This window comes from Podarcis tiliguerta, assembly GCF_965153285.1.
Source record: "Podarcis tiliguerta genome assembly, chromosome: 1".
NCBI classification, from domain to species: Eukaryota; Metazoa; Chordata; class Lepidosauria; order Squamata; family Lacertidae; genus Podarcis; species Podarcis tiliguerta.
The window spans coordinates 58,519,334-58,543,526 of NC_139534.1; the positions used below are offsets into that span (position 1 = coordinate 58,519,334).

General features: G+C 42.7%; 2 protein-coding genes across 5 annotated transcripts in view; one reads left to right on the plus strand and one right to left on the minus strand.

Moving 5' to 3' along the window:
• IGHMBP2 (immunoglobulin mu DNA binding protein 2) overlaps positions 1-4,303 on the minus strand; it is a 66,787-nt gene extending 62,484 nt beyond the window's left edge. Inside the window, exons 1-2 of the mRNA XM_083417591.1 lie at positions 4,169-4,303; positions 62-231 (exon numbers count right to left, since the gene is read on the minus strand). Coding sequence (XP_083273717.1) covers positions 62-231; positions 4,169-4,254 — 256 coding nt within the window. The 5' untranslated portion in view covers positions 4,255-4,303. The remainder of the gene's footprint in view (positions 1-61; positions 232-4,168) is intronic.
• A 105-nt stretch (positions 4,304-4,408) lies between these two features.
• On the plus strand, positions 4,409-23,153 carry MRPL21 (mitochondrial ribosomal protein L21). Of its 4 annotated transcripts, none has more exons than XM_083417977.1 (7): positions 4,409-4,521; positions 9,138-9,198; positions 18,209-18,294; positions 19,517-19,680; positions 21,824-21,876; positions 22,419-22,522; positions 22,991-23,153. In XM_083417977.1, exons 1-7 carry the CDS (start codon positions 4,461-4,463, stop codon positions 23,053-23,055), a joined length of 594 nt encoding a protein of 197 aa, XP_083274103.1. In that variant the 5' UTR covers positions 4,409-4,460; the 3' UTR covers positions 23,056-23,153. The 4 variants fall into 4 exon arrangements, with proteins under 4 accessions (XP_083274103.1, XP_083274104.1, XP_083274101.1 ...); XM_083417978.1 differs by having other exon boundaries at positions 4,448-4,581; XM_083417975.1 differs by lacking the exons at positions 4,409-4,521; positions 18,209-18,294; positions 19,517-19,680; ... (1 more) ...; positions 22,419-22,522; positions 22,991-23,153 and adding exons at positions 6,507-7,208; positions 10,935-12,629.
• The last annotated feature ends 1,040 nt before the right edge of the window (positions 23,154-24,193 follow it).

The following is a 24,193-nucleotide window of genomic DNA, read 5'->3' on the forward strand; positions in this document are numbered from 1 at the left end:
CATGCACCGAGGCTTAGCTTTTCTGTCTGCTTTCTATTGAAGTCAACAACGGATTACTCACCAGGACCAAAATTATTGCAGGGCAGCTCCGTCTCTGAGCTATGCTTTCTAGGTTGTAAAGTTACAAGCAGACGGCCATACAACCCCGTTCTTTGACTGGCTACTTCAAGTTTCAGCAAGCAGACACCTTTGCGCTGCAGCTCTTTGAGGGAGAAACTTTCCTTCCATGCCCTGGAAAAACACATAAAATTGTTATAGATTCAGAAGTTTGAGAATGGTATGAATTAAGATCTGGTCTGGTTCTCTTCCACTCTCCCTCTGCCCATGAAGAATGTGAAGAGAAATGCTGATAGACAACAAAGAAACATCCCCTAGATTGAGTGGCCATGTGTCCTATTTTCAGAGGTCCGTCCTCTATGTAAAGGGCTGTCACAGGACAGTCCTTTATTGGAAAGAGTCCCCTCTACTTGAAGGGCTGTCCAAGTCTTCTTTAAAGATACAGAACTGTAAGAAAGAAAAGCAGGGTCTTGCAGGAGCCCATCAACCATTAGCACCAGGGCAACAGACTGAGCAAGTCCACAGTTCACTACCTTCCCTACTATTGTTTCATGAACTGTAGTATATTTCTATTTAGATTACATAATTGATTTCTAAATTTGCAAATATATACCGTATTTTTCGCCCTATAGGACGCACTTTTTCCCCTCCAAAAATGAAGGGGAAATCTGTGTGCGTCCTATGGGGTGAATACAGGCTTTCGCTGAAGCTTGGAGAGCGAGAGGGGTCGGTGCGCACCAACCCCTCTCCCTCTCCAGGCTTCAGGAAGCTATCTGCAAGCCTGGGGAGCCCGCAGGAGTTCCCGCAGGGCTCCCCACGCTGCGGAAAGCAGCCTGTCGCCCGGCGCGCGTGGCGCCCTTAAGCAGAGCGCCCCTCACGCCGGGCAGACATCCGCACCGTTGGGAGCCCTGCGGGACTTCCCGCAGGGCTCCCCACGCTGCGGATAGCAGCCTGCCGCCCGGCCTGGGTAAATTAAGATTCTTGCTTGGGTAGTTTTGCAGCAATCCGAACCATTTGGCATCTCTCCACCCACCTTTTTTTCTTTTAGTTTAGCCTCAATACTAATACATAATATAAATTAACATTTGCAAAGGATCAAAAGACTCTGCAGGGGAAAAAGAGGTGCCAAATTTAAGGAACACAGAAGTTACAAGCTGTACAAAGATTAACAGAGTCTATGCACATGTAGAATAAAAGAATGACTCCAGAAATAAGAGATACCACATTTACATTTATCCAGAAGTAATTTACTGAACAACCGTGCACTAACTGATCTACTATCATACACTGGCTGCCTGACAGGCCATTGGCAACTGCGTGTAGCCTCAAAGGGGGAAAATATTCAATTATCAACAGGAACCATTGAGATATCAGGGGCTATTGACAGGTAGAAAAGTCTTTAATATATCTCAGGGCTATTCTGCTCTATATGAACTTTCTTTGAAAGTTCACTTCAGAGCAATAAACAGAGGTGTGCAAGGCTCCTTTCCCCTTAGCCCTGGAGGGAATGTAGGGAATGAGACTTTCAACTAATAATTTGCTTCTGGCTGCTGTTTGTGAAACAAATCTAGAGTTCTCTTGGGTGTGAGGAACTGAGTGCATGGTTCTTTGGATACAGGCCTTAGCCTGAAAGTCTGATACTTTTTCAGGTAATTTTGGAAAATCTGACAACAAGTGCTACAAGGATTACTCACCTAAATAAGTGTTAAGACATTTAACTCATCTTTATGGAGGAGAGCTCATTTTACTTTATAACAATAAAATAATACTCAGCATCTAAACCCATGGTTGCACAAGTTTGAAAACTTCAGTTTCTTTTACTATGATGGGACGCGGGTGGCGCTGTGGGTTAAACCACAGAGCCTAGGACTTGCCGAACAGAAGGTTGGCGGTTTGAATCCCCACGACGGGGTGAGCTCCCGTTGCTCGGTCCCTGCTCCTGCCCACCTAGCAGTTTGAATGCACGTCAAAGTGCAAGTAGAGAAATAGGTACCGCTCCGGCGGGAAGGTAAACGGTGTTTCCGTGTGCTGCTCTGGTTCGCCAGAAGTGGCTTAGTCATGCTGGCCACATGACCCGGAAGCTGTATGCCGGCTCCCTCGGCCAATAAAGCGAGATGAGCGCCACAACCCCAGAGTCGGCCATGACAGGACCTAATGGTCAGGGGTCCTTAAGGAAACAGGATGGTATCCTCCACTTAAACTATATACTTTCACTGTGAGAAACATAAACCATTTACAATAGCAGCTGGTTACTAGCAGTGCATACTAGCCTACTCAGAAGTAAGTTCAATGGGACTTACCCCCAGGTAAGTATGTACAAAGCCCAAGGTTTGCCAGGCTTGACGCAAGACAGGGATTCTGTACCTTTGATAGTTTTGATTCTAGAAAGGTGCTCTAAGGTCATATGCAACACAATTTGAGTAAGCAAAAGGCTGCTTCTCTGCATTGGCATCTTTACTAGTATTATTGTTTACACATTGCCCTTCAGAGAAATCCAGAGCAGCACACAACCCAGTAAAATGTTATTCTTAGGGCAACTTTTACTTCATTTAGAGCAATAACTAAAACAAACAATACAGTACAACAGTACAATACTAGCACCACTAAATTCAGATCAGATCTTTCTACCAATTGCCAGTCAGTAGGCCCAACAGCAGCTCATGAAAATAAATTATAAACATAAATTATAAAATCTAGTTGTAATCTTTACCCTGCAACATAAGACTATGACCATCTCCTGTCTCCCCTGGGCTTGTATTTGGGACGGGAGCTGAGAGCATGGCTTCCTTAAGGCCATCAGGAGAAAAATCAGGAAGAGCTGTTTGATGGTAAAACCTGTTTGACAGACGAACAGACTCCTTTGGAAGGTGGCGGGGGACTCTCTTTCCTTGGAGGTTTTTAACCAGAGGTTGGATGGCCACCTGTCATGGATACTTTGAGATTCCTGCACTATAGGGGGTTGGACTAGATGACCCTTGGGGTCCCTTGCAATTCTGCAATTCTATGATTCTATAGTTAATTCATGGCAGAGACATGACTAGAACAGTGGACTTGCTGATTAATAGCTCAATCTCTTAGCCATGTACGCTACCCCGGTTCTCTTGACAGGCACTATATTTTGGGGGATGCAAGCTCCAGGATCAATTAAGTAGCCCATGTGGGTTCTTTTGTACTCCTATACAGTGGTACCTTGGGTTAAGAATTTAATTCGTTCCAGAGGTCCGTTCTTAACCTGAAACTGTTCTTAACCTGAAGCACCACTTTAGCTAATGGGGCCTCCTGCTGCCACTGTGCCGCTGCTGCATGATTTCTATTCTCATCCTGAAGCAAAGTTCTTAACCCAAAGTAATATATCTGGGTTAGCAGAGTCTGTAACCTGAAGCGTATGTAACCTGAGCTACCACTGTATTATGCTCTTCGAGCTCCTGAGATCTTCAATGCATTTAACTTTTCAAACTACAGGTCGCTGCTAGCCAAACAGAATAGCCATTACTTTCTACCTCATGAAGAAATGCTACTTGTATTTGGCTCTATGCTTTATTCCCCCCACCCCTTCTCTAAAGTCCTGGACACCCATCACCAAGCAATCCTACCCATGTTTATTCAGAAGCAAATCCTAAATTGGTCAGTGTGCGAGAGCTTCTTTGAAATGCATAAGTGCAGGGCTGCAACCTTTGCAGTCGTGCTTAGTTAGGATCATTGAATGTGTGCAGAGATAGGCAAACAAAACTGCATCTTGTGTGTCGGGAGAGATTAATTCAGAAGTGCCAAAGGGAAGCTGACTGCATGGCGGAAAAAACTTTGGACGGACTGTGTGCATAAAGGCCCCACGGGCAGCGCAATTCCCTATAAACATATTTCCTCAGAATAAAGTTCCACAGTATTCAGCGGGGCTTGCTCCTCAGCAAGTCTCCTCAGGATTTTTTGTAAACCAATATATAGTATGCCAAACCAGAGGTAACTGGGAAACCTTTTTAATATAAATTTCAAATTCCGTACTTCGCTTTAAATAGCTTTATTTCCCCTTCGGGAATATAAGTCACACTGCTTCGTTTGTGAGGGGACCTTAGGAACCCTACGAAAGCAACTGTCCCCTAGCCGCCGGCGATACCTGGCTTCCGAAATCTCGGCCTCCCTTTCCTCCTTTAGCATCTCCAGCTGCCGAGAGACAAAATCCTGAACCACCGCCGTCGCCATCGCGGAAACCTCCGTGGGAGTGAGGGGTGGGAAGGCTTCACGGCGAAGGATTCCGCGCGGGAATAGGCAACGGGCGCTCCCTGGACTCCTGGGCTTCTGTTTCCCGACGGCCCCGCTGCGTCGCTGCTCCGGTCCCCCGTCCCCCACACGGAACAGTATTTCCGGTTCCGCTGGGGCGGCAAAGAAAAAGGGAAGGAGCGGAGGGAATGGCCGCCGCGTGTGCACTTGCGTACCGGCGCCTTGTCAGCCGGGCGGGAACGCGGGCAGGTGAGGTCGCCTTCCATGCAGGTTCTTTCCAGCTCCTGTTCCGGGACTGCAGTCTCCGTTGTAAGAAGAGGAGGAGGCTCTTCTTCCTGTTTGCAACCTCTTCCTAGTTCTTTCCCTGCCTTGCTTCTAAAGTGCCATTTACCGCCTTCCCTAAATTGCCTGAGTCCCTTTCTGTTGTTAAGTTTTCCCCATGAGCTCATCCAGTTGCTTCCGTTGATAATTTTTAAGAGAGAACCAGCCCTAACCTTCACCGTTCCTTACTAAAACAGTTCCGTTCTCAGTCCTCGCATCTTTCTGACCTTATTGGGTGTCTGTAGGCGTTTTCCAACGTGTGCGTTCCATTATCTCTCTTAGTTGGGCTTGAGGGTTGTATTATTATTATTATGACTTCATCATTGCTCACAACGACGGTGTAATTCCTGTTCTGTAAGGCAGATACTGTACAATAGGGTACAGTATCTGGCTATTAAGGAGCTAGGTAAGGTCATTTATTCATCCTGTTACAGTAGTAATTAAAACAGTTACTGGTTTTGTTTTTCTGTTTCACTCTAACCTGGATGTTTTAAAACTTTCCACTCTCAGCTTAATTGAAAATGTATTGTGTATAATTGTTATTGCATATTGAGGAATAAGAGGCCTTGAGTGGTTAAGCTAAAAATCATAGGGAAAAGTGTGTTTTTATTTTTAAGATACTTAATATTTTTCTTAAAAACCTGAGGAATCAACCTTTGCAAACAGAAGTACCCTACTAACACAAACTACAGGAGAAGAATAAAAATATTAATAGTGATGTTATAATTGAAGATCTTTTGTGTTACTTCAAAAAAAAAGTTCATTAGTGTTTGAGGGAACACCTAGTGAATTGAAGTGTTAAGCATGCTGACTGATAGAAACAAATGATTCTAGGCTTTATACAATATAAATATTGTATAATTTATACAATATATTTATATAATATAAACAATATAAAGAAGGTTCTAGCAGACAGCTGCAGGTGTTTCTAGAGTACATTGATTATCTGGATCCAGTTCAGTCAGGGTTGAGGCCTGGTTTGTGCACTTGGTCACCTTTATTAAGAGAGCAGGTGGAATACAACCCTGTTACTCAAGCTTGCCCTTCAAGTGGCTTTTGTTGCTGTTGACTATGGACCAATTACTCAGGGTGGTCATTAGAGACACTGTATTACAGTGGTTTCATTCCTACCAGCATGGTGGAGTCCAGAGAGTAGCATGGTGGGAGGCTTATTAGCTCACTATTACTTGTGCTACGGAGTTCTGTAGGGTGTTATTTTGAGAACCATCATTGGGCATTTGGGAGCGTGATGCCCAAGTGACTTTGTGGCTAGGAGTGCCTTTTACCAGCTTGATCTGGTATGCCAGTTATAGATGTCCCATATTGTTGTCCTTTGCTCAGTCACCCCATAAGTAATGCAATAATTAATTACAAGAATTTTTATACTGCCATTCAATCATATTGCCAGGATAGATTGCAAGAATGAAATAATAAAAATGTCAATCCAAATGAAACCTAATAAACTAAAAGGTCACAAGATAATAAAAGCAGCATAAAACAGTCCTCAAGTTAAACCATTGTGCCCAGCTTATTTCTCAGGTCATAATGATTAGGTGAAAGTCACTGTTCTAGAAAATACCACTGGTTTAAACTGGTTCTGTTATCTCTGTCAAGGTCATAATAGTGAGGCCAGAAGTAGCCTGGGTTTCATTCTCTCTCATTCTGTCTCTTTTTACAACTGATGTGGTGTTCTGTATATAGTGTTAAGGTTTAGTCTTTTGATAAAATATTGTCAGTTTAAGTTAAGTCTGCTGCAACTGGATTTCTTACAGACAGTGCCAATCCTGAATGTATTGGATTTGTGACCATTCTGCTCATTTGCCTTCAGTAGCAGTAAAGCTCTGCTGGATGAAGTGCCTCTGGTCTATTTTTTGGGAATCCTGCAACTATACATTGGAATCTACTCTGGATCAATATTGAGTAGAATTTCAATGACATCATCTGTTCAGCTTCCCTGTTCTCCTACATCTGATGGTGGAATCCCACTCCAAATCCAATTCATGCCTGCCGGTTTGCACTATCACATGCATCTCCATAATGTTACTTAATACCTCATACAGGAGGAGACCTAGCATGGCAGGCATGTGGGAGAAAGAATGAGGAGGCCCATGTCTACTTGAGAGCCCACCATTGCTGATTCCAGCCTCTCTTCTTTGTTCCACCCCCCTCCCCTTTTTGTAGCCTGGCGCAATAGGCTGGGTACCACTACCTATCCCTACTGCTGCTCATTGTGACACTGCACACAACCCCCCTCCCCCCGAGCCCCCTGTTTAGTTTGCAAAGCAGACAGTCAAGTGGACCCAGATGACCCCTCAAATCCTGGTGTTGGCCCAAGCTCTATAAAGGAACAAAATATTACAGCATGCTGTTGAACAAGGCTTAAATCTAAGCAGATGTAGCAGGGGGCATCACACACATATTGCACTTAAAACATGCATGCTTATGAACTCAGACAGTTATAGGAGGATGGTAAAATTAAAATTTGAACCAGCCCAGCATTTTCCACATAATAATTTGTGAACCCTCTCTATGCCTCTAAACTAACTACAATTCTCATGCACCAGAGTCTGAATAACCAAGGAAACGTATAGCCTGGAAGGTCTACTGGAATCAGAGTAAGTTATAGAGTAAGAAAGATTAGGATTGTGCTTTTAAGTCTGTATCTGTTCACCTAATTCTTAACGTGGTTCCAAGCGTAAGATCAGCAAGAGCTTCTTGGATTTTCCTGTGTGCTCAAAGTGTAGTGACAAAATTATATTTTTGTGCTACTACAAAAAGCCAAGAACCCACTGGCTATGAAATTTATTGCGTGTATAAAAGTTTGGTAAGTATGCCATCAGATAAGCAGCCAGAATTCTATAAACAAGGTCACCACTGGTAACCAGAGATTTAATTCTGGCAAATAGGGAAATCCTTCTGTATATTGCACTGCAGGAATGATGTATCTTTTAAAAGCTGCTGCTAACACAGGAAAGTGGAGAGTAACGTCTTCAAAATGCTGCAATGAACCATTAACGTCAAGGGTTTAAACAGAGGGGCTGCTTTGTGCACATATGCATTCAGATACACACAGCTGCTTGTCCCCTTTGGAAAAAAAATTCCTTCACAGAGTAGCAGGTTCAAAAGGGATCCACTCAAATGCAGTGAAAGCACTGAACCTCATTGATTAATTAGGAGCAGTGGTGGGATCTGGAAACCTGTAAAAGCTGATTTCTTCCAGTTGCATCCCCACCTCCACATTGGACCCTCTAGGGCAGCGTGCAGTGCAATCAACCCTCAGGAGCAGCTTGTCAGAGAGTAAAAGGGGCTGCAGTAGGAACGAGGAGCCATTATAATATGAGTGCAACCATTTGTGTGTTTCACAATCCAAACCACTGGTTGGCTGCCAAGCAGATTGAAACTTTCTGGAGCCTTATCCCCAGGTGACAGGATTTTAGATCATTAAGAAGGAAGGGACTCTGGTAATAACTGCAAATTTGAGTTTTTCTACTTGTAATCAAATGTAAAATGTGCTGATTAGGCTATGGATACTTCATGGACTCTTAAAGCCTAATCCTGTGCAGAGTTAGAAGTGCCCAACTCCTTTTGACTTCAGTGATATTAGGCATGCCAAGTCTTCATTGGGTTGAGCCCCCAAGACTAGAACCAGAAGGAAAAGGGGTCTCCAAGGTTTCACTCAAGCAGCTGCTTAAAGGAACTGCTGAAAGTAACTTCCCTCATTAAATAGTCCACATTTTCATGTTCAACCCCTGTAAATAATTACTTAGCGCAGGTTGTTTTTTCCTTGCAAGGAAAGTAAGTCGAGTGCTATGACTTCAAAATGTGATTAAACTAATAAGCTGTTAGGAATAGCTGCTTCCAAGAATGGATTTTGACTAATCTTGCCATTAATTTGGTCAGGTTAATGGTCATCATTTTTACTCTGCTCTCATTATTTCTGAGGCTTGCTGTCTGCAGTAGAAGGAGTTATATTTAAACTATTTTTAATTTGATATTTTCCAGCTAACTTAATCTAGAAAAGCTAGCATTGGAGTGCTGGAGCCAAACTCATGAGATGGTGGCCTCATATGCCTTCAGGCCAAGTCTCAGGATATTGCCTCACGAAGGCACATGAGGCTGCTACTTTGCTAAACCTGATCAGGCCTATGTCTGGTCAGGGCTTGAATGGGAGACCAGCTGGGAACAACATGTACACCACCTTGGCTTCCATGATGGAAGAAAGGTGAGATATAAGTGTAATCAAACAAATAAATCTCTGCAAGATTTCCTTGAGCCCACTTCTGTTTCACCAGGTCTTTAGTATTGAAGGACTACAGGGACCTTTTGAAGCTGAATCTTGGTGCCTATTAATATTTTTGCTGTTAAGAAAAAAAAACCCATTAAAGATCTTAAAGAAAGGGAATATTCGCATCCCATCTTTCTTTTGACACAACAGCCATTCCCACTAATTATAGAAATGGCACAGCTTCATTGCTTATTAAAAGCAGGTTCAGGTGTGAATCTAGTGCGATTCCTTTGTTTCTAATTCCGTCTTTCTCTTTCAGCCTCTCTGCTATGGTCTGCAGCTCGGAATCAAAGTTCACAAAACACCTCATCACAGCAAAGGTAAGGTCTGTTTGTGGCAGAACATGCGTCATCTTTCACCTCTAGGATCCTGATCTTCCTCTGTTAGAATTATTTTTATAGCATTTTTACTCTGCTCTTCATCTGAAAAGGCTCCTCAAGCTGCTTACAGATATTAATAAGGCAATCCCTGCTCTCAGGCTTACAGTGTAAAAGATCATAGAATTGTAGAGTGGGAAGGAACCCTAAAGGTCCTCTAGTCCAACCTCCTGCAATGCAGGAATCTCAACTAGATCATATTTTTCCGATGGCCATCCAACCTCTGCTTAAAAGCCTCCAAGGAAGGAGAGTCTACAACCTCCCTAGGGAGACAGTTCCTCTGTGAGACAGCTCTTATAACACGAAAGGAAAGGGGATATTGAGGGGAAGAGGGAGGGAAAGCAAACATTGGCATTAGATCTTAGTTACAGAGTTATTGTAATGATCAGCTGGAATGGAAATAGTTCAAGGAGAAGGCAAGGCAAGGCAAGCATTGTTCTCTCAGCTGAATGCATAGAGTGGCTCTCTTTCTCTTCTCTCCCTCTTCTGTGGCATGATGGAATGTTGCTGCAAGATGGGGGAATGTTGAGGGGAAAGAGAAGGCCTGATGGAGCTGGCTTCTCTGAAGAATTCATAGTTGGAGATTTCAGCAGAGACTCACCCCCCCCCCCCAATCTATCCTTCTGCTTTAAAAACAGAGTTACCATGTTAGACCTAGGACCTACTAGAAAAATACTGCATCATAAGGGTGCAGTTTTAGGACCCACATGTGCATGCATGTTAGTGCCACACTGGAACTTTGGGAACAAGTTTCCCCAAACCTCCTTTTGGGGGAGAGAGCTACACAAAACAAGATAAGTGTTAAAGGAAAACTGTGACGCATGCGGAAACTCCATGCCGGTATGCCTCTTCTTGGGTGGCGTAGGCCATGCTGTTCCTTGGCCTGTCATAATAATAATAATAATTTATTATTTATACCCTGCCCATCTGGTTGGGTTTCCCCAGCCACTCTGGGCGGCTTCCAAAAGAATATTAAAATACTGTGATACATCAAACATTAAAAGCTCCCCTAAACAGGGCTGCCTTCAGATGTCTTCTAAAAGTCTGGTAGTTGTTCTCTTTGACATCTGGTGGGAGGGCGTTCCACAGGGAGGGCGCCACTACCGAGAAGGCCCTCTGCCTGGTTCCCTGTAACTTGGCTTCTCGCAGTGAGGGAACCGCCAGAAGGCTCTCGGTGCTGGACCTCAGTGTCCTGGTAGAGCGATGGGGGTGGAGACGCTCCTTCAGGTATACTGGACCGAGTATATTGTCATGAGGACAATAAAAAAAAAACTGGATTCACCACCTTTCATAGTTTGCAAAATTTGTATGTGCATTTTCAAGGCTTGGGTGTACACACTGAATGTGTCATACCTGAAAAATACCTCCTGCGAGAGCAGCCCTAAGAGGTGCGCTCTAGTAGAGGCAACGCAAAGGAATTTCATTTAATATTTCCCATCATCCTCAGCTTGGCTCTGTGCCCTGGTTCTTCTTGAACAAGACGCATTCAGCAGTTTTCCATGAATTCTTCCCTTCTCCTTATCAGACTCTTGTATAAAGAGGACTGTCAAGGTAGGGAAAGATACTCCACCTTGTAATAAGCCTAATTGTTTTAGCTAACCTCTTGGCTGAAAGATAGAAAATTAATATTGGTGTGCTTGCTTCTTAGCCTAATCATGTTTCTTCCTACTTTAATGCAGTTCTAAAGAGTAATACGAAATACACCCCAACTCCTTGAGATTTTGAACTTGCTCGCAGCTTCGGAGTACCTGGTATAAAAGAGACAACTCCAAAAAAAGTTACAGTGCTCCAAAGCGTCACCAGTTGCATAAAGTTGCTTTAGGGAGAACATTCATGATCATCATCACATTACAAAATTGGTTGGCAACTAAGTGGTGAACAGCACGCGGAGATAAGGGGGAAAGCAAGTACTCTGCAGCCTGTGCCTCTCCCATCCCTCTGCATCATGAGTTCAACTAGTACAGAATGTAATGCAACCAAGGACAGGAAAAGCAAGAGGGGCAGTCGCAACACCTCAGCAAGACCTCGTAATGCTCTGGACAAGATGATGGGGGGAACTGCTTCTGAACCCTGTACCCCCTCCTCTTCCTCCTCCTCCTCCTCCTCTTTGCCTTCTACTTCCTCCCTGGCCTTACCTTTACAAACCGCCCTTGCTGGCTCCCCTCCTAATGCAGGCCCGAGTTTTATGGAACAAACTACTCCTTTAAGTGATAGCAAAGGAACTGAGCAGCAGGACATTCAGAGAAAGTACTGTGGAGGCAAGACTCACTCTATGCAAACTCGTAATCAAAGGAAAATAGCTGCTGCAGCTGCACAAGTAGAGCCACTCAGACTTGATGATAGAAGCGTTGATGAGGAAGTACCAGTAGTTGACCTCACTTGCGAAACTTCAGAACCTATAGTTGTTGATCTTACACATAACGATTCTGTTGTGGTTGTTGGAGAGAGTGGACAGCAGCCCAATAGAGAGTTGAGACGTCAACCATTGTCTGACAGTCTTATATTAAGTAGTGATGATGATGATGATAGCAGGCACACAGAGAGTGATGCTCTTGCCACTAGAGAGCTGCCCAGAGAAGTGGGAAGGAATGAATTTGCAAGTTCAAGATCCTCAGGCACTGTGTGTTGTCCAATTTGCATAGAGAGCTATGCAGAGATTGTGCAAAGCGGACGGCTTATAGTGTCAACAAAATGTGGCCACATCTTCTGTAGTCTGTGCCTCAGCAATGCTCTTGGGCATTCAAACTTTTGCCCAACTTGTAGAAGGGAACTCACTCAAAAGGAGTATCATCCAATTTATATATGAAGACTTGGGTGTTTCTGAACACAGTCTAATGTGGCCTTCATAAACATGAGTGAACTCGAAAGAACACACAAAGTATATATGACTTATATATGACAGTTAGCAATTTCACTTTTTTGCAGTTGACCTCCTTATGGTCCAGTTGTACTGTTTAAGCTTCATTTTGCTTTAAGGTTTTTGCAGCTCACATTTTTTTAGGTCTGTAGAAGTTTGAAGAACAGCTTGAAGGATATGTCTGCTGTTGCCATGTTGCTTTGTGCAGATACCTCATTTCAGTTCTTCTAGTTCTGTTGCTGCTTTGAGAAAAGATTGTTATCTAGTGAACTCATTTATTCAAGACTAGGCCATTCATAGTCATCTATGATAATACAACCTGCAGCTTCTTTTTGCAATTTGCCTTGTAAAAAACTAAAGCCAGTCTGTTCCATATCTACTTGTTTTCTAGTGGCAAACATCTCTTTCTGTTGATATCGCCCCAATAAAGTTCCATGATCTCATAAACAGATCAAGATTTATAAAACACTGTGGCTCATTTCTAACACTGCATGCATAAATGATTTATTACAAATAACTTTTGGTGGTCCGAGTCTTCTCTTTAATAGAATACAGCCGTAATGTTAGATCTGAACAGCTTTTCCTGTCCAGGCATATGCTTATGGAGGAATTCATAACGGAGTCCATACCAATGTTGCCACTTGGGGCAGAATCAAATCGATATGAGCTAAACCATTTATGTGAAACACTCCTCAAATGGTTGGAAGAGGATAAAGTAATGATCTGCTTCTCATAAATGGTTTGCCGTGGGAAATCTACATCCATAGGGACATGTTTCAAGCAGCAAGCATGTAAGACTTGAATCGCACATGATAAAATTAACTTGAGTTGCGGTAACTCACTTTCTTAGCCCTGTTATGTATTCATAGTAGAACTATGAATGGCTTGACATGTTGAACTTTTAGTTGTTGCTGTACTAATAGGTCAAATTGCTTTAAAATGTTTTATGTTGCTAACTCTTAAATTAAAGGCTTTCTCTTCAATGTATGCCACCCAATCTTCAGTTGGTAGAAAACATGGGATGTCCAGCATCTCATCAGGCCTTAATCTGCAAGGTATATGGGCTGCTGTGAGTCTCATAATATTTTTTTCCATGTTTCTTCTTTATTAGATTTTAAAGGAGTCTCATAACATAATGAAACTTCACCCATTACATCTTGGAGAGCCAGTGTTATGCTTCCAGTTCAGCATTAGATTGAACACCTTTTTAAAAGCGGATGTTTCCTTAGTCTCCCTGCAGCCTACTGTAGGGGCCTAGCTGCACCCACCCCATATTAGACTTGCACATAGCCTGTCAATCATGTGGAATTGTTAGGACATCCACAGATAGAATTGTCTCCCTGAACGTGGGCTGTGAGGGTCAAATACTCTCTGCAAATGCATCTGATGTTACCAAAACCTAGATGCAGCCACCAGCTTTTGAATGGAGGTTAAGTAGAGTGCTAAGTGGACTGTCACTTGCATTCATCCCTACCATCACAGCTTCTGTTCTGTTTGCACGGGCACTCTTATTAAAGAACAAATTACACTTTGCCCAGGGACAGACCTTGGTAATCTGGTGCCTTGGGGGGGGGGTCAAAAATTTGACACACACCCTTCCCTCGTGGTGCCTTCTGAAAGCCAGGTAAGGGAGGCATCAGGCTTTGGGAAGGATGCACAAAGCTCTGGCAGGCTCCTAGAGCTCTCCCATCTCATTTCCAAAGCTGGGAAAGTGCTAGCTAGGCTTTGGGAAGGAGGCAGGGAGACTCCCTTTTGGGCCCCACATCCTGTGCAGGGGAACTGGTTCACTGCCCTAAATCCAACTCTGCCTCACCAATAAGACATTTTACCCCTTGGAGAAAGTTGCAGAATGTATTTTTGAGGTCACTTATTTGAGTCGTGATGGGAAAAACTGAATTCCTGTGCAGAATCCTTAATGTGCACCAAACTGGAGGGGTACAGCAATCACTACTGTTGGCCGATGCTGTATGGAACCTACCGTAACACTTCACCAATCTAGTCTTTGCATAAAAGTTTTAGCAAAATTATGTGTTAGGGTGCCTCAACCCCTTACACAGTTTCCTGAATCCTTGCAGTGAAAGGGTGTGGGGTGTTTTTTTTGGGGGGGGAGTGTTATCTAGTGGCAGTTGAAAAACTGCACCCAAGTTAGTAAAATGCAGTAACAAAAACTACATCTCCATAATGGACTGTTCTTGATGGTAGGCAGCAATTGCCATGTGACACCATGACAAGGATAGAATAATATTTAGCAAGTGAGTCAGAACTTAAAAATATCATATTCAGATGGGTTATTACATGCTGGACAACTCCCCCACAGGACACTACACTATTACTTTTGTGGCATATAAATAAAGCCATAGGCTGTGCTAATAACGGATGGAATAATTTACAGAATTTTCTGCTAGGTTTTGTGACCTCTGCCATTTCTCAAGGACAAGGTCACAGACATCTGAATACAATTTACCCGCATTTAAAAATAAATGAGTTCTTAAAGGACTGTCAGTTTTTATGTGTGGTTTTCATTTGGTGATAGATATATAATTAATGTTTGTGAGGTGCCCCCCCCTTCGGTATTCATAAAAGAATTTTATTTTTGCAGCAAAAAAGTAATCTGAGTACTCCAGTAGTCTTTTAAGGGCATGGCAATTAAATTATGCTACTCTAATTTCTTTCAAATACTAATTCTTTAGCATTCCTAATATTAATTAACCCCCTCTTTTTATTGTATTGCTCGTTTTCATTTTTGCCCATTGGAGGTACCTTAGCAGAAGCAGCTGAAGACCCATAAGCGGTGCATGCGTAGGGAAAAATATTCTGTTTCCTGCTTAGGCTTATTATTAGCAGGTGAAATCTTTAGACCAGATTTCTTAACTTGCATTGTTCTCTCTCATCTTTAGCAATATGTGTTCTTCGGTTCTTGCTCCTCATGAGTTCTGAAACTTTTGATCTACCGAACCAAACAATACAGTTCCAAAGTTTTGAAGGTAGTACTTATTTATATGGAGTTGCAGATTTCCAGAGTTTGTGTGAACCTGAAGGAATTCACGCCGTCTGACAGAATACTGATGGATAGCGAAGAGAATGCATATTTGAGTTGTCATTCGTCAGTTTTATGCCAGCAGCCTAGGGTCTCTTGCCAGGCATTGCATCTCCAGAAAATGTGTGCTGTCAAAAGCTGTCACTATACTAGAATTTTTAGGTAAGCTAAAGTGCAGCTAGTCTCTGGGAAAGCCAGTTCAGCTTGGAAACTGACAGCCAGTTGCCCAGGTAGTTTGAGCAGTTGTTATTTATTTGACACCTGCCCTTCAACATGAGGTTCCAGGGTGTGGGTTACAATAATTTAAAATACAATATTAAACACCATTAAAACACATCATGATCAAAAGAATATGGAAGATGCTATGAAATTTCCTTATTAAGAGTGAGCACCCTTGGGGAAATTTATTGTACTGACATAGGGACGCAGCATTCTTTCTGAATGTGTGTGACGACTCTTCACAGGAGTACAGCTTACAGTGTTAAGGGGGGAGCCGTATAGAGAAAGGAGGAGGTATATGCAAATATGTGACAGGTGTCTAACCTCTAGATTTCACTGCATGAACTGTATAATGTCTTAGGTAAGTCAAGAGATGGCTTAATCCTGTCTTCCAAAAACCAGTACATGGCTGCCTGCAGAGCCTTCCTCAGCCAGCTCCATAGATGGGTTTACAGTCAGTGGCTGTTCAAGATAATGCTGGCCTCCCTTTTTACTTGCTCCTAGCTCCTAGCCAGGTAACCAGTTAATATTCTATTATTCACACAAAAATCTTTAGCATCACAGGGCAGGTGTATCTGGTACTGAACACTTCTTGCCTTAACAGATTAAAAAACAACACAACAGCTCTTTGTGTTCAATGTTCCCTGTTTCGTTACTCTACTCTAAATTCCCTTGCTTAGTTAATCTAGTTCACTTTTCCTTATAAACAAAAAAACACTTTGCATCTTAAACAAAAATCCCATCAGGATCCCAATAGTAACCAGTTTTGAAAGGGGTGACCCAAACCCAGTGAATCTATTTTTGCTGGTGCTAAAAAGCATTACTGAACTCCCTTAATCATGGTGAGTGCAAGGGTGTGCATAAATTATGTTGTAATCCATGCATTCACAAATCACCATTGACTTTCTGACTTATGGTTATAAGATGCATGTGGCCATTGCTTCATTTCTCCCACTTGGCTCCACTCCTGGCACAAGTAGGTTAAACCAAACCTGGAAGCTTTGTTTTCCCCATTACATCTGAACTAGGGCTCATGCTTTGTTGCTCCCTAAAAAGCCACAGTCAGCAGGCCAACCATAAGCAGTGACTTAAGATTGGCAGGCAATTGTTGCTTATTAGAAAGTATAAGGCCACAGTCCCTGGTTCAGACATGGTGTGGTGCCAAGGTCGTCTGCTTTGTTTCTCCTGCTTGCTCCAATAGAGAACAGAATGAGGAGCAATTGGGCAGCATGTACTACATAATACATTATGAAATTACCCATAATGACCGCTGTATGGTTACAGTGTCTAGGAAGCTGCTTTGTATGCAATCAATCACAGTCTTAACCTAGACTAATCAGCATAATAACAAATCACCATTTAGTAGGGAATGCATGTTTTAATGCTCCCTAATGGCAAATTCCTTGCTTGTAGAAATACTTTTTAAAAGGGAGGTACCAGGGTGTAGCCTGAGATAATCCTATCTGAATGGCATGTACTATGGTCCTACCCCGTTAATTCTTCTGGTTCTACTTCTCCCAACTATCTTGTTTCCTTCATAATCAGAAATTTTATTTATCCCTCTCTTTCATCATAAATAGATTTGCCATTGGCTAGGTGAGGCCTTTCCAAATTGAGGTGGGGTTATAGCAGGTATGGGGAACTGTTGGCCCTCCAGATGTTGCTGAACAACAAGTCCCATCAGCCCCTGCAAACATGGCCAGTAGCAAGGAATGATGGGGGTTGTAGTTCAGTAACACCTGAGTGGAAGGGGCAAAGCTTCCCCAGACCTGCTCTATAGCACATGTTCTTGTTCCAAGTAGTGATAGCTGGTCCCCATTGGGGCTGGACACAGAGACCAACCATAGGTGGAGCCAGAGCCAATGACAGGCAGAGCCAACTAATTCTAGTGTTGTCCCCATCCTCCTCTCTGCTGAGTTTTTCAAAGGCACAACTGAGACTAAGGAGAAGGAAGCTGACAGGCAGTGCTACCCTCTGGACTTTTTGTAAGTAAGAAAGCAGGTAGGGTGAGGGCTGGCTGTGAGTAGAACCAAGTAAGTGAGGCAGCTCCCCAGTTGTCCTAATAGACCAACCTCTGCTGGTTCCAAGTTTCCAGTGGAATTGTAGCATTGATTTCTGATAATTTGCAAAATAACTGGCTTACACCTGCATGTTTCCAAATTCCAATTCCATGGACACATGCCTCAGGTAAGAAGATCTCCCTGCTGGGTAAGACCAAAGGCCTACCTAGCCCAGCATGCTTTTCTCACAGGGGTCAATTGAAGCAAAGCCTATGGGAAGTCCACAAGCAAGACATGAGTTCATTAGCACTCTCCTGTTTCATGATCCTCATTCACTTGTTCTGCACAGCCAACATTTTGCCATCAGGGCCGTTTGTACCACCAGTTTTTTTGAAAAGGAAAACGCCTCTGGTTTCACACCAACACAAGCTTTGGATCTCCATGCCTCAGGTCTCACTTCATCATTGCTTCTTATACCCAACTTCCCCATCTTGTTCTGAATCTTTTTGGCTGAACTGCTCTTACTGATTCCTGACTTTTGGGAGCAGCCGTGAAATTGGCTGGACGGACATAAAACTGATGTCTTATTTCATATAAAGATTCCGTAACAAGACAGAACCTATCTCTAGTTGTGGTTCTCACTGTTAAACAATATGAGGAAATAGTTTTGGAAAACAAGATGACAAGGACTCTTGGGCTAAGTTTGTTTTGTTTTCTCTGTACGGTATTGTTTCCAAGAGAAAGCCATTTTCTTTCTTATTTAGGGACGATATTTGAAATACCCTTATAGGCTCAAGTGCTTGGCTATTACATTCATAAAAGTATTTTCTTATTTCGCAGACTCCTTCCAAAAACATCCTTAACTTCTCCCCCATATCCTGAAATCAAACTCCCTGATCCTCTAGAAGAGACAGAACACCACAGAGGTAAATACACCTAGCTGTTCAAAGGCAAAGGGTATGGCTGTACCTATTTGCTGTATTTGTTTTGTTTTGATTTCTCGTCTTCATTTTTTTCTGTTTTGCATCTTTACAGTTTGCATGCCTAAAGAGCATTGGCTTTAAGAAAAATTGAAGCCAAGCAATGGCAAGGGTCTGAGGAGTGTGTGGCAGAGGCCGTGGGGCCAGAGTCAGATCCAGTGGAAGAGGGCAGTGATTTATGAGAGTTGGTGCCTCCTGCAAGGCAGGAGCTGGAAGAATGGGGAGAGTCCAAGCAGTCAGAGATAGGGAGGAGGTGCAGGATGTGGGGAAAGAGCCAGGGCTGGAGGAAGAGCAGAATCCCCTCTGTCTTCCTCTCCATTGTCCTCCAGCACCAGGAGGGGCTTGAAGAGGTAGGCAAAGCAACAACTTCCATGTAGGAGAAGCCACAGGTTGCTTGCATGCATCCCATCAGGCGAGGGTACTTAAGTTTGGGTGAAGGCATGGTCACACTGTTGCTCCAACAATCCTGCTCTGAGCACAAGTCTGGGGAGGGATGCCAGCTACTTAGTCGCCAGAAGCGTGTGTGCATGCTTTGCGCACCTTAGGAGCTACTGCAAGTGTGTGTTTTGTCAAGAAAGAATTAAACTCCCAGCCACTTGTCCTCTTTGGGCTGGGTTGTGCTCAGGACATGCAGTAAGAGATAAAAGAGCATGGGGACTGCCTTACACAAAGTAAGACCATTGGTCCATCTAGCTCAGTTTTGTCTACAGCAGGGTTTCCCAAACTTGGGTCACCACCTGTTTGCACTCCAATGTCCATCATCCCTGACCACTGGTCCTGCTAGCTAGGGATGATGGGAGTTGTAGTAAGCAATTGGGGCAGAAGGAATGGAAGTATAGAGAATATGACAATGAAGTTCGTAACATGGGTGGCAATGGCTATTATAAGGCATGATTATTGATGAAATGGACAACAAAATAAATGTTCGGCCCTGGAACTGCTCATTGCAGACCAGAGTAGCCACTGAGTATACAAAAGGTTTAACTTCAGTGAATCTTCAGAACCACTCACTGCAACTTAGGCCTTAGAACTAGTTTTTGTAGTTGAACAATGAGGACTGTGACGTGGATTATTATGTTGTTGTGAAAGAACTATTTGCTTTATCACACACACATACACACACAAAATTCCCACCTCATTTATTCACCAACTTACCATTTTTATCCAGAGATTGTTCAAAAAGTAAATGAACTAATTGCCACGGGACAATATGGAAGACTGTTTGCAGTTGTTCACTTTGCCAGCAGACAGTGGAAAGTAACCAGCGAAGACTTGATTTTACTTAATAATGATATACCAGCTGAATGTGGAGACAGAATCCGAATGGAAAAGGTAAGCTTTATATTAGCAATTGCTTTATCCTCCTATATTAGACATATTTCATTGGTGTCCTCATTTTTTGAAGTGATTGGATTCCCTATGTTATTAGATGGGTGTCAAATAGGATGTTAAATATCATATCACTAAGAATGTTTGGGCTGATTCAGACAAGCAATGCTAATTTTCTCCATCTTTTGCCTGTAAACTTGGGCATGGAGAAAATTTAGTGGGAGCCAGCTGCTTATATGGTGACAAGGGCAGTAATGCCCCTGACTGTAGTAGCTTGAAAAAAACGACAGCTGTGATCCCAGAAATGGCTGCACCTGTCCCCATGTAAGCAAATGATTAACAATAACATTTCTCCATGCACACACAACACTAGTTTGTATGCTCAGCCCATGCTCTGTCTTCACAACGATGAATTGTCTAGAAATATTAAAGTGGTTAATATTTTGGGTGAACACCCTTGTCTTGTTAGTGCTTTGATTCTTACTTTCATCTATTCTTGTACAAGCTGGTTGACCTTCATAGGCTTCTTTAACCTGTTGCTATGGAGGGAGGGATGTTGTTTTTAACTAATTAGTGCTTCGCAGGCATTGGCATCTTGGAAATTATATGGAAAGCCAAATTTCAGATTCAGGGTTTCCGATCCCCAGAATTAAATTTACGATGGTACTAGAAAATCACACACACACCATTTGTATTTTGGGAATTAGTATCATCTTGCTCTTCTCCTTCCATATTAACACTTTACAAGCATTAATGCTACGTAGTAAACTTTATGAGTCTCTCCTATGCTCACTGAAAAGAGGTGCTGGAATTCTTATTACTAGGAAATGACCTAGTATAGAATAGAATTCTAGCCACAGGTATCAGCTGATCTTTGATTTTACTTTCATTATTTTTTTGGAGGAGGGGAAAACCAAATATACTGTGAACTTTCATGCAGACCAGAGGGGTTCATTTGCCTAATTCAAACCAAACCAGTCCAATGTCATTCTCTTAGATACTGTTCATAAGCATGCTACCCATGAGCATGTTTTGAGACTGCTAACACTGGCCTGCTTTGTTGCTGTCCAGATATGGCACACTTACATGTTGACAAATGCACCCGCTCTGATTTGTAAGCAAGACTGGCATTCACATGGAAATTATGGGGGGTGGGGGTGGAGTATCCTTCAGGATCTAACCTAATCCACTTTTAACACTAACACAGCCTGTTTAATCAAAATACCCCAAGTTGTCATGAAATGAAGTTGTGTTTAGTTCATCAGCATGTATATTCTAGTCAGGTGCCCTGTTATGGAATAATTTAGCAAGAGAAAAATACTTCCCACAAACCCAGTTCTCTGGTTTCATTTCAGAGAGGCCTCCCTGGGGATTGTGCTCCTTTCAACCACATCCATATGTGAAACGGATCAGGTGTTTGCAGAAAGCTGACAGCTGGGAGTGCTAAAATTTAGATCGGGGTGAAAAAGTCAGGCTTTCATGTTTAAGCCTCCAGTAACTCCTGACCACAATCCTGTCAGGATATAGCACCGAACTAGAACTTAAGAAGTTTCCAATTATCAGCTGTGTGCAGCATCACAATGCTTCACTGGCTTGTTAGAGTTGTGGGCAAATGGTTTTAAAAGGCAGTTAAACACACGATATTGAAGTTCCCTGCATCGGGGTGCTGCTACCTGCTTTCTTGAGGTTACCAGCTCTGAACCCCAATAGCTGTTGCAGATCTGTGAGTTTTCAGTGGTGGAGCAACCACTGGAAAACTTTGCCCTCTCCTTTTGCAATGTGTGGCTCTTCCTACAGCAGCTAAAGAAATCACTTCATGTGCGAAAACAGCTATTCTGTTACTTTTCCCTCCTGTCTCACCTTTTCACAAAAGCTAATGATGTTGTCTTTTGTTCGAAGTGAAGAGGGATCTTAGTGTATACCCTAGGTTGGGGCCAAAAACACAGTTCTCACCAAAGACAGTATTTATTGGTTAGGCTAGGGCCTGCTTCTCCTCTGTGTTACCCTTCCTTAGTCAGCTATAAGCTGACTAGGAAAACTTCATTACAAATGTAAAGCTCCTTTCCCCCCCAAGTACGTTGACAACATTCTGATGGTGTTATGACAGTCGTGTGGTGACAGATGTGAATTATTTAATCTTGTCCAGGTATTGCTGGTTGGTGCAGATGACTTCACCCTGCTGGGAAAGCCACTGCTGGGGTAAGGCATACTTTAGAATAATTCTCTCTTGAGGTCAGCTGCCACCTTTATTAAAATGTTTTCAGACAGCTGCAATTAGGGCAATAATAACAACAGAACCCCACAATAAAAACCCCTAAACAATACCCCAACCAAGAGTTCAGCTGCTTCAGCTTTTGTAGTTGGAGTCAGTCAGGGCTCCGCCCTCCCAGGCTGGGTAGAAAAGGCCTGCAAGGCAAGGAGCAGGTCTTCCAGGACTCACAGCCAAGATGGTCTTGTAATGGTGGGGGAGGCAATTGTTAAATATTTGGGGCCACTGTGACACATGGTATTCTCCCCACCCTCATTTTGGGTTCTTTTGCATGTGACAAAAGCAACCGTAAACAGCTCCAAACATAATTATGCCTGGGACCCATTCTGTGATGTGAAAAAAACTAGAGATGTAGCCCAAAATGGACCCATAGCCTTCATGTCTGCTTTTTTTCTTTTCTTTTCTCTTTCTACTTTACCAGCCTCCGTTTGATTAGAATAAAATGTACAATGTTTTCCTCTTTACTATAAAGGAAGGATCTAGTCCGTGTGGAGGCAACCGTCATTGAGAAGACAGAGTCTTGGCCAAAAATACGTATGATAGTCCGTCGAAAGTCTAATTACAAGAAAAAAACGAGTAAGATGAAAACTATACATAAGCCCTTCTCTATCAAGCTGCAGAATGCTGTGATGGCACCTAAGCTGGTGTTATGTCTAGAATAAAAGAATGCAGTGTCCTATGTGTACATAGAATAGCTAGGGTGGTGTTCCATCAGTTAGAATCCCTTTCTTTTTGCTGATCAGTTATTCCTGGTTTAGCTTTCACTCTCCAAATCTTGCCTATGAAGCCAAAGATGTTAACAAGCTGAAACAACATCTTTAGACTAGTCTTAATCAGCATGCTTAGTAAGGAACAAATGACAGCTTATTCCTCAGTGCCTCTGGCAGAAACCTTTAAGGTGTATGCAATGAGTGGAAACTGAAACCTGAATAGATTTGAAAGTGCTTCTCTTTGTTTGGGATTATTTGACTCTTTTTGTTAACATGCTTAGGTAACTGAACTCCAAGGCTGTTCTCTGATCTGTGTTTTTCCATTTTCTTTCAGTTTTAATTCAGCCACAAACTGTTCTCCGGATAAACAGCATTGAAATTGCTCCTGTTCTGTCATGACGAATTGTTGGGCTTGCAGTTTCAGGGCGATATGAAAACTGAAAAATATTTCAGTTGCATTTTTGTTGTTGTCAATAAAGAAAACTATTATGAAATAACTTTTGTTCAAATATGATTTCTAACTTGATATTGATGGTTGTGAAACTACTGTCTTGTGAAATTGGCAGTTAAGGAGTGATTGACAAGATTCCCCCTGCCCCATCTGAGCTTCACACACACACACACACAGAGAGAGAGAGAGAGATGAGAACCTGCAGCAGCCCAACAGCCATGTGTGGTGGGGTTGACTGATTTGCCTCATGTTGGCTGCCTGAGACTGGTGATGGTTTGATTTTTCCACATGACCCATTTCATGCTAAGACCTCTACCTGTAGTTTAAATATCAGAATGAGTTCCCATAATCATAACATATCAGTGAACTGAAGCAGATGTCTCATTTAAAACAAGCAAACATATTCTTAACTTGTTAACATGGTTGATATTATTTTCTGTGCTGCAACAGTGCAGCCTAATCACCTCCGATTCAGCTCATGCCTCTTGTGCTGCAAAGCAATCTGCGACTCTCCCAGTGTTGTTGCAGCTCCAGCCATCCTGGGCAATGGTCAGAGATTACTGCAACTGGGGTTCAACATCTGGAGGGTCCCAGGTTCTCCATCCCAGCTCTGAAGCTAATGCTGTTGCAGAACACTTGTTAAAAGTAAGTCGTTTTAAAATGTGCCACAGCATATTTTGTCTTGAGATGAAAATTGCTTTTTACTCACTTTGCTAATGCCGTAATTGAGACCTCTACTTCAATCCTTCAGTACTTAAGTTTAATGAGCTGGATTAGCAATAGTGTTAGTTTCTTCCATTTCCTGATTCCTGCTGATGAAGAGAACCATTTCCCTCCTTCAGTCCTCTTTAGAGAACTGCAGAAAAACCACTTAGCCAAATGCTAATGAACTGTAAGGAGCAGCCAGCATTGTTCCATGGGAGATTAATTCATTGTTTGTCCGATGAGATATCTGTTGCCATCGATTTTGCAAGAGCACTACATAGTGTCAACCTACTGATCTATTTATTCCTCAGAATGCTTGCATAGTGCAGAACAAAGACCGGCAAATTAGGTAACATTGCACTTTTAACTGGAACAATTTTT

What these genes read in the sequence shown, in the direction of transcription:
- MRPL21 (XM_083417975.1), top strand. Translation starts at nt 11,201, where the DNA reads ATGAGTTCAACTAGTACAGAATGTAATGCAACCAAGGACAGGAAAAGC.